The 10,531-nt window shown below is 53.9% G+C and overlaps 1 protein-coding gene across 1 annotated transcript; it reads right to left on the bottom strand.

Annotated features, from left to right (window-relative positions):
• Positions 1-1,959: 1,959 nt before the first annotated feature.
• Creb3l3 (cAMP responsive element binding protein 3 like 3) lies at positions 1,960-10,202 on the bottom strand. The gene is made up of 10 exons (XM_076919339.1): positions 10,003-10,202; positions 9,217-9,348; positions 8,534-8,834; positions 7,467-7,573; positions 6,673-6,810; positions 5,792-5,898; positions 4,351-4,419; positions 3,759-3,843; positions 3,282-3,378; positions 1,960-2,766 (listed from the first exon to the last, which is right to left on the bottom strand). The coding sequence occupies exons 1-10, from the start codon at positions 10,027-10,029 to the stop codon at positions 2,384-2,386; spliced, it is 1,446 nt and encodes a 481-aa protein (XP_076775454.1). The 5' UTR covers positions 10,030-10,202; the 3' UTR covers positions 1,960-2,383.
• Positions 10,203-10,531: the final 329 nt, after the last annotated feature.

Raw genomic sequence — 10,531 nt, 5'->3', positions numbered from 1 at the left:
TGCTCTGCCCATAGGCCTGGTCTGCCACATCCTCGTGACAGTCTAGCTGTTGAAATGGCGCTAAGGTCACCTACCCAATGTTTGACTCAGGGTCACTCTGTTCTCAACTACCACCTTCTTTCTGGACCTTTCTAGGGAATGGTTGGGAGCCAGACTTGGCGGGGGCTGCCATCTGCTGGCTGTATCCAGTATTGCAACCTCTAGCTTCCAGTATATCTGCATAACAAAAAAAGATAGGGCCTTGTGTAGCAGAGGCTGGCCTCCTCTGACTTACCCAAACGGCAGACAGTATGAACACATGCACACAACTGAAGAACTGGTAGTCACAACAGAAGGAAGCCAGTGAAGTCAGCCCTGAGCCCTGAGTAACACAAGGTCCCGCCATCTCATCAATGTCTCACTGTCCAAAGACTAACAGCCACCCCTTCAGACACGGTGGACACGCCCATCTGGTATGGAGGAGGTCTCCCAATGCAGGGGGATGGGCAGCTCCAGACTATTGTAGACTGTGTGGCTCACGATCTCAACAGTGGGACCAGCAGTTGTCTCCATCACTGTCTACACAGGCCTTCAGGCTTGAGTGTGAGTTCCCGGCACCAGGAGAGCTGTTCTTAGGGTTGAGACCCCTGTAATGTCAGCACTGGGGTGGGACGAGGGCAGGAAGATGCTTGGGGCTCACTGGTTAGCCATCCTAGGTGAATTGGTGAATCTGTCTCAGAAGACAGGTCGGGCTACAGCACCAGCCGCTCCCACGAAGACCCAGGTTCAATTCTCAGCACCCATGTGGTGACTCACACCTGCCTGAACTTCCTCTTTCTAGAGGATCTAATGCCCCCCCCCCCCCCCCCCGCCTATTTGGACACTGCAATCATGTGACAGACAGGCACATAGGGCAGCTGCGGGCTGGAGAGATGGCTCAGTGGTTACAACACTGACTGCTCTTGCAGACTTAAGCCCAGGATCCACCTGTCATAGCTGGCAAAGCTGTAGCTCCACTCAGGCAGACCCTGCTTCTGGCTCACTTGACTGGGATTCAGACTATGGTCCTGGTGCCTACCCCACCACCATCCTTACCGAGCCATATTATCCACTCCAAGGCTGTCTGGTTCTGTGTTTTCCAGACAGTTCCTCAGCGTAGCCCTGGCTGTTCTGACTCTGTACACCACATTGACCTTGAACTCAGAGGTTTTCCTTCCTACCTCTGCCCTCAGTGCTGGGGTTTGAAGATTTATCTTTTCCTCCTGTGTTTACATTGTCTCAGGCAATGGCTGACCTCCTCCTGGCTGCTGAGTGCAGCCCACAAGGCCAGACATCATCATCCTGGTGACCCTGGGCCATTCCATACCCATAGCTTCCTCACCCATAAAATCACTGGGGGGGGGGGGGGGGGGGGGCGGGGGCAGCCAGTTAAGACGCTCCTGGAGACACAGGCCAGAGCTGATGCCCTGCAGGGCCCTCCAGGCTCCATGCCACTCTCCAAGGTGCTGACCTCACTTCTGAACGACCTGTCAATCTCATCTCAGGCTGCCTGCCAGAAATGGGAACCCCAACCTCTGAATCAGCTTCCACCGTGGTACCTGTGCTCCCAAAATACTGAGTGTGTGTCTGTGTGTAAACAGGGTCTCCTGTAGCTCAGATCCCAAAATACTGTGTGTGTGTCTGTGTAAACAGGGTCTCCTGTGGCTCAGATTGGCCTCCTAACTCCCTGTGGACCCAAAGATGACCTTGAACTTGTTTCTTTGTTTTGTTTTTTGAACTGTGGTCTCACTCTGTAGACCAGGTTGGCCTCAAACTCATTGAGATCTACCTGCCTACAGCCTCCAAGTGCTGGGATTAAAGGCTTATGCTGCAGCGAGTGGCCTGACCTTGAACCGTTGCTAGAGTGACCGTGTATACCCTGCCCCAGCTCCTGTGCATCTCCACGCACAGGCTCATGATTTACCCACTGAACCACAGCCCCAGTTTTCTCAAAATACTTTATTGGAGGTCACACAGTCTTAGAAAAGCGGGTGGTGCGCAACTTAAATCAGCAGCACTTGAGACGCAGAGGCAGGTAGAGCTCTGAATCTGGGGCCAGCCTGCTCTACAAGAGTAAGACCTCCAAAAGAGGAAGATGGAAGTTTGTGGGCTGGACGTTGGTGTTGGGAAGCCCAGGCCCCCGTAGGCTCAGCATCTTTCTGCTGGCCAGGGGTGAGTAGGAGCTCTATGGTTGGATGTTAGGGTTCAGGTTTTAAGTGTCTGTCTGTGTAAAGGATTCTGGTTCCTGTTCTACACCAGGGTCTTCATGTTCTTGCACCTGGAAACCCCACTTCTACTTGATATGGGGGTCAGTTTCTCGAGGAGGCTGTCACTCCCCAGGGCTAAGTCAGCCTGTCACGCCCTGTCACAGCACCCCTAAAGCATCTCGCACCACACGGACCCTGAGCCACCTTGGTACCCAGGACAGCCATATTTCCTTCCCTGGCATCTCCAGCCCCACACGGCCCGGGCTGAGCAGTGGTTCTGAAGCCACCCAGTCCAGCAAGGTGGCCCGTCCCAGGTCCTCTGTGGCGTTGGCCAGCACCAGGGTAGAGTTGTCCAGCTCGTCCGTCTGGTTGTCCAGCATTGGAATTTCCAGAAAATTCCCCCAGTCTGCACTGAGGCTGCTAGAGGAAGAGCCTTTGTGGGGTGCACCAACGTCGGGCCAGGGTCCTGGGACCTCGGATCCTGGGGTGATGTCGGGAGCCACACGGGATGCAGCGTGGTTGTGGAGAGTTCTGGAAAACACTGGAGAGAACTAGGGAGTCAGAGCAGGCGGACGTGAGGCAGAGCCTCTGTGGAACCTTACCTGCCTGTGTACAGGATGTAGTGGGGACTGTGTCTCCTGGGTTGTGTGACAGTCATTGTGTGCACTGTGTACATTGTTGTATGGTTCTGAAGACTGGCAACATTGTGTTCTCCTCTACCATCTGTGTATCTGGGACTTGAACTCCAGTCCTCAGGCTTGGTGACAAGTGTCTTTACTCTGAGCCATCTACCTCATACAGTGTGAGCTTTTGGTTTTGAAAAGTATGTGTGTGTGTTCTCATTTTTGTCAGGAGTTTTATGTAACCCAAGCTATTCTATGTAGCCAGGGATAGCTCTGAAGTAATCCTCTACCTCCAGCTTCCCAATGCTGGATGATAGGCCTGCACCATCACACCTGGTACCTATGGTGCTGGGAATGGAAGCCAGAGCAGACCAATGCCCTGCCCGCTGCACCCCACCCTCACCGTGGGGATCAGAAGGCTAGCACTGCCTACCTCGCACTGGCACGAAGTCTCCAGGACTGTCCACTTTGTTGGAGTTGAAAGGGCTGATGGAGGGGAGGACGATCAGGACGAAGGACAGCAGAAGGACCTGCCAGAGATGGGTGGGGTCACCCCATCCTTCCCTCCTCTGTGAGCATCCTGATGTCACAGGCAGGAAAACTGAGGTCCCGCTATCAGAGGGTGGATCTCAGGAGGTGGGTGAGACTTTTTATTTTATTTAAAAATTTTTTTAGATATTGATTATTGGAACAGCCTTGCTTTGTAACCAGGATGATTGGTAACTTGAAGCAATCCCCCTGCCTCTACTTCCTGGGGTTTATGATAACAAACCTCTCCCATCATGCCAGGCTACAAGGCTCTGCTATTAAAGACACACACACACACACACACACACACACACACACACTGCTCATTTGACTGAGACCAAGGACTCCACCAGTCCTGAGAGTGCCTGCAGGCAGGACTCACCGCTATGCATGTGCCTGCATGAGCAGGCTTGCTGGTTGACTGGACGACAAGAGCCTGCAGATGTTTCAGCTGCTCCAGGAGAGATCTTGCAGGGAAACATACCCAGGTTGAGCCTTTGAAGTTTCCATCTTGCTTCCTGTCCCTTTCCGGAATCCCCAAGCCTCGGCGGTGCACAGACTCTACCTTTCCTAGGACTCACTCTCTGCCTCTCATCCCCTCTGATCCTTCCCCAGGGCCTTTGCACAGCCTGTGCCCCCTGCTCATCCCCTCTGATCCTGCCCCAGGGCCTTTGCACAGCCTGTGCCCCTGCTCATCCCCTCTGATCCTGCCCCAGGGCCTTTGCACAGCCTGTGCCCCCTGCTCATCCCCTCTGATCCTGCCCCAGGGCCTTTGCACAGCCTGTGCCCCCTGTGTCTGCAGCTGGTCCTCACTCAGCGCACAGACTTCGTATGTGCCAGTTCCTCACTAGCCACCTCTCACACACCCGTCAAAGCCCCAAATCCAAATGTCCTCTGATGGACAGAGGTCTGACTGCTCTTCCAGTCTTTCTGGGAGACCCCACCCTTCCAATCCCCCATCAACACACACTCACAAATTTTGCTTTTCTAAATGCAAAACCTTCCTTTGCAGCTCCTGGTTCTGGGCGGTACATGCTGACATCCTGTGAAGACAAGGACCCAGTGACACTGAGAACATGTCTGTCATCCACCAGCCCCGTGGATGCCTCCTGCTCTATCCACGGGGAACCCAAATGCAGGAAGGACAAGTGACAGCGTGAGATCACACTGCACCTGTAACAGTCATTTGTGTGTTCTGTGATGTGTGCTTGCCTGTGGAGGAGGGGCGGTGACACTGAGTGCCTCCTTAATCTCTCTCCTCTTTTTAAAAAAATTGTTGTTGTTGTTGTTGAGACAATGTCTCTCTTTCTATAATGCCCTGTCTGGTCCAGAGTTCACAGAGACCCTCTTTCCTCTGCCTTTCCAGTACAGGGATTAAAGGTGTGAGCCACCACATTTAGAGTTTTCTCTACATGGATGTGTGTATGTGTGTTGGCCTGTGTGTGAGAGAGCACCTGCACACATACACAGGTACCATGTGCATGCATTACCCATGATGACCAGAAGGTGGTGCTGGATACCATGAAGCTGGAGTTGTAAGCCACTATGTGGGTGCTGGGAAATCAGTCCTCTGAGTTGTCTCTCCAGCCCCATGAACAGGTATTTTTATTATTTTTATTTGTGTGTGTGCGCACATTAATGCAGTGACCACAGCAGAAGCAGGAGTTTAGATTCTTTGCAACTGGCATCCTAGCACCCATGAGCCACCAATGCTGGGGGTCAAACTAGGGTCGTTGTGAGAGAGCAGCACACGCCTGTCACCAGTGAGCCTTATTCTTTTGATACTAGCATCCCTCACTGACCCCTGGAGTCACCAAGTCAGCTACACTGGCCAACCATTGAACCCCAAGGGATCCCTGATGCCTCAGTTTCTGGAGCATTGGCACGGCAGGACTATGCCGGGCTTCAGTGTGCAGATGCTAGAGCTGACCTAGGTCCACATACTTTAGTAAGTCATCTCTGCAGCCGGCTGTGGGGGAGATCCTGCTGAGCATGTTCCCCGCCACGCTGCCACACCCCCCACGCCATGCCCCCACCATGCCCCCCGCCCCGTGCTGTGAGTACTCCCTAGGGATGGTCTAATGTTTTCCACAGGTGTCACAGAGGCAAGGATGAACTCCACACAGCTGAGCAGGTCACACACAGCCTTTCCTTTATCAGTGACATTACCTGACAGGACTCAGAACCACTGAAGGCCTGAGAGATAGCTCAGTGGGCACAGACGGCAAAGATGCCTGTCACCAAGCCTGATGACCCAAGTTTGACTAACAGAGAAGTCAGTGTGGGGGCCATCTCTAGCAGGCCTCGAACAATGTGCCCCAGTAGGACATCAACCCCAATTTTGTTAGGTTGTAAAATCTTTGTCCACCTCTGCCTCAGTTTCTATTGGGAGTGTCCTGCTGTGGCCCGCCTTACCGGTTCTCCAGACCATCAATGTATTCTTTTTTCTTCTTCCTGCTTTCTTGAGCTGACTGTTTGTTCCGGATCTTTCTGCGTATTTTTTTCAACACTCGTTCTTCATACTGCAGAGGAGGGGGCGTGTTGTCAGCCTCTGCTGTCCCCAACCCCACACCCAACCATAGATGTATCTTTGTGTGAGACAGGATCTTATGTAGCCCATGCTGGCCTTAAACTCACATGTAGCCTAGGATGACCCTGAACTCCTGATTCTTCTGCCTCCTACCTCCTGAGTACTGGGGTGACGGGCATGTGCCACACTGCCAGGTTTCTGTGGTGTCAGGGATGGAACCCAGGACCTGGTGCATGCTGGGAGAGCTCTCTACCCACCCTCACCCTACATTCTTGCTCCGTCTTTAGAAGTTTCCAGAGCTCTGATGCTTTACTTCGCCCGCAGTGGAGACCCCACTCTGAGAAAATGTGTGGTTGCCATCTTGGCTCAGTGTCTCAGGCCACAGCACCACCCACTGGCACCACCTAGGAACAGCACCTTAGCCTCCAGGATAAAATGAAGGTGGGAAAACAGTGGCAAATGAGAGTGTCACTTGAGGCCACAGTGGTGCACACTTTTAATGCCAGCACTTGGGACGCAGAGGCGGGAGAACCTCTGTGTGTTCCAGGCTAGCCTGGTCTATAGAGTGAGTTTCAGGACCGCCAGGGCCACACAGTGCTTCCATCCCTGGTGCCACATGTGCCAGGCACTGTGGCACATGCCTGTCCTTAAAGCACTTGGAAGTGGAGGTAGGGGGATTACTTTGAGGACAGCTCCGGCTATGAAATGAGAACCAGTAATGTGCAGCAGGTTGCAGTGAACATGCAGACACCCAGGGCACACCTACCTTGGTGAGAGGCAGCTGGGTGGGGAGGGTCACCCCCTCTTTAGCCAGCAGCTTCTTCTCATCCTCTGTCAGCACTAGCTCTTGGCAGTGCCCACCCCCAGGTCCCAGCAGCTGAGACGTGGCCAAGGAATGCTGTTGCTATGGAAACAAAGGGCCTTTCAACACAGACTCCAAAACTAAAAACACGTGAACACATAGGAAGAGACACAGGCCTGTGACCCAAGCCCAGGACTGCTGACATAGCAGGAACTCAAGTGTAAGATCCACCTGGGGAATTTAGCAAGACACAAGTCTCCAAAAAGTAAAATGAGGGCGGGGTGAGGATGAGACACAGGGGTGGGGCAGGGCTCAGGGTGAGGGCGGGGCTCCGAGTGGAGGGGATCGCTTGATTGACAGGCGCAGTGGTCCTGCATCATCACCACCCAAATAGGTAACTGCTACCTCTGCTTCCAATAGTCTCTGTCCTAACCCTCTCTCCTGTCAGGGAGCATCCTGGACTGGTCCTCGTGTCCTTAGCAGTGGTACCCCCTTCCCCCTCAGCTTCCATTCCGGACTCTCGCAGTCGCACCACCCAGTTCGCTCACCCTCCCTCCCTCCCTCTCCACCCTCTCTTTCTCTGTCTCCTTTACCAAAGAGTGCCTGCCAGCCCAGGGCAGCTCGGATGCACTGTCTGGGACTGGGATGCACCCCAGGTCCTCTCTGGGCCTCTGTGTCCCAGGCTGTGCAAGGCGGACATGGGAAGTTCCTCCTGACATCCAGGACCTGAGACAACCGGGAGTCATGTGGGTGCCTACCAAGTCCCCGCCACCACCGGACAGCAGCAATTCCTTCACGGTGAGGTTGAAGCGGGAAGGAGAGCCAGTCTGCTCCTCTGGGTACAGGGTGTCTGTGCTCCACATGTCTGGGCAGGTGGGGAAGGGACAGAGAGGAAGCCAGGCCGTTCAGTCTCGGTGGCCGGCTCCAACAAATGCCCACAGCTTCAAAAAACAGAGGCCTTTCCCCTATTATCTTAACACAGGGTTTCTCTGTGTAGCCCTGGCTGTCCTGGAACTCTGTAGACCAGGCTGGCCTCAAACTCAGAGACCTGCCTCTGTGCTGGGACTGAATGGAGGTGCCACAAGGCCATGGCCTGAGTGGAAGGGAATGTGTCCTTGTGCCTCAGTTTCCCCTCTGCTATACTTATCCTAGCTTGTGGGTCTGTGCCATGGGGCTCTAGAGGCACAGGGCTGTGTAAAGGACTCACACTAGTACGGCAGCTGTGGATATATACACAGTATGGAGTGGGTGCCGCCCAGCGCTACAGGACTGGGAGGTTTGCGTCACATGTGGCCGGGACACAGTAGGAATGCCGTTTAACAGCGCAGAGCTGTGTGACCTTAGGAAAGGGGCTTCCCTGCTCTGAGCCTGGACTTTATCAGTTCACCAATGGGCTGAATGCTCACCCTGCCGAGCTTCCTACAGGACTGGGGGCGTGGCCAGGGGCGGAGCCTAGTCAGAGGCTGCCCTGGGTCCCTGTATCTTTAGCTGAGGCTCTGCCTAGCTAGGGGTGCTGATCGATGTCCCTGAAGTAAATCATTATTGATCTGTAAGGTGGCCTCTGATAAGCTGTCCTTCTCGGGGCAGAGTCTGTCCCTGTGCCCCGGCTCCGGAATCTCCCCAGCTTGTATTGAGCACCATCTGAGTCAGCCACAGTTGGAGGAACCCGGATTCAGGCCACCTTCTGCCTTTGCATCCTGGCTGCCTGTTGTCTGAGCCATCTGAGGACGCGTGTGTCTCAGGAGTGAGCTGGTAGAGTCCCCTCCAGGGCTCCCGGCCCCACTGTGTCTCCAACCCCAAGGGTTTTCATTAGCTTTATACTCACCCAGGTCAATGGCCACTGAGGACTCACGGACTTGTGTCCTTGGAGGCTCAGGGCACGGGGTGCTGCCGGGAAGGTAGGTAGGGCAGGGCCCCTCGCCCTGCTCACTCGGATGGCACCTGGCTGCAGTGTTAACTGGTCCAGTGCCACTATGAGGAGGGGTGTCCTGGGGATCTGAAGGTAGATCCTCAGAGATGCCGCTGTCACTGTCAGTGGGGGACCATATTGGGGAGCTGGGGTCAGAGTCTCCAGGTCCCAGGATGGAATTTAGGAATTCATCAGAGTCAGTAGCTGGTAGAACTTTCTAGAAGAGGAGTAGAGAAAGCAAGACACATGTTTATTCAGATTGCTGTGTGACTCTGGCCAAATCGCTGACCCTCTCTGTGTCTTAGAGAAGAAGTCCTTTCTCCTTGAGTGTCTGAGATGACAAACAGGGAAAGATATGAACAGGAGCCTGTGTTCTGAGTTTGAATTTGAACTCAGGTGGAAGTTGGTTGTGTGACACTGGGTGTGTACCATGCCTTCCCTCTGTCTCCCTCCCTCCCCTGACATCCATTAAATGGAGTAGCTAGCTACACACTGAAAGGCTGCTTAAGCAGGTGTGTGAGGTTTACAGGCTGCCCAGTTTAGTGGCATGTCCTGTGACCCCCTCAGCTGCGGCTGGCAATCTCCTGGGGGACCCTCACCTGCTCCTCTCTGCTGAGGAGCCAGCCCTCAGCCAGCTCAACATTTCTTAGGATGCCATCCTGCCGATCAAACAGGAGGTCAAGGACTTCCATGCTGTCCAAGGGAGCCATGGCACAGGCAGGGGACGCCATCTGGATCGAGGAGAGAGAGAGAAGACTTGGTTCTTACACACAGCACCCCACCTCCTTCTAGGCCAAATGTGACTTCGTTCAGCCCCTGGGCTGTATCTCTGTGAATCTGCCTAAAGTGTAGACAGGGTTGGGCAGGGATAACCAAGAGTGTAAAAACCATGGTGGTGTGAGGCTGTCAAATCAGGAGGCAGAAGCAGGAGGATGGTAGGTTCCAGACCAACTTGGTCTACCACTAGCAAGACTCAAAACAAAAAAACAAGCGAAACAATCTAGATATCCATATGGCTACTCTGCCACGGCACACACACACACTACAATTAAAATTTCAAATATATGTATTTTTCATAACAAGTAGAGAGGCTGGGCTTGATGATACACACCTTTAATCCCAGTACTCTGAAGGCAGAAGGCAGCAGATCTATGTGAGCTTGAGGCCAGCCTGGTCTACAGAGTGAATTCCAGGACAGCCAGGGCTACACAGAGAAACCCTGATTCCAAACGAGATATTGGTGCCTGGATCAACCTTTCTTGAAGTCCCTGGGAGGCTATGTGATCCCAGTGCACCCCCTTTCCAGCCTCAGTCTTCTTGCCAGTGTGAAGGGGTCCTGTCAGCCTGCAACTTCTCAGCTCAGTGTCCCCACCGTGGTCCCTCACCTTTCCAGAAGCTGTGTCCCCCTCCATGAGTCCCGTGCCTATGGCAGCCTCTTTTCAGGTTCCTGTCACCGCCTGCTGCAGCCTTTGCCACGTCTCCACCTCCCAAAGGATGCTGAAATACCGGCCAGCAGCTCCCAGCCCAGCTCCTCCACTGTCGACTGGGAGACAGGCAGGACCTCGGACCAGTGGTGAGTGGCAGTGGCAGAGGGAGGGCGGGACGTATGTTATCTCTCTGTTTTGTGCTTTTTCCAGGGAGCAAAGAGCAAAGTCTGGGGTGTCCAGTCTGTGTGACCTCTCCCCTACTTACAGCCACTGTTTCTGTCTAGCATCACCGGATGTTTGGTCCCCAACAAAAAACAGGGTCCTTGGGTAGGTTGCCAGCTCCTGTGACAGAGAAAAATAGCAACCATAGGTGCATGGAATTCATGCCCTCATGCAGAGTGACAACCGCTGACCCTGCAGGAGCGAAGCAGGAGCCACCCGCCTGCAACGAAGCACCCCCCCACACTGTCCCACATGTTAATCAATT

This window comes from Arvicanthis niloticus, chromosome 22 (assembly GCF_011762505.2).
Source record: "Arvicanthis niloticus isolate mArvNil1 chromosome 22, mArvNil1.pat.X, whole genome shotgun sequence".
Lineage (NCBI taxonomy): Eukaryota > Metazoa > Chordata > Mammalia > Rodentia > Muridae > Arvicanthis > Arvicanthis niloticus.
This window is presented reverse-complemented; position numbering and strand designations above follow the sequence as displayed.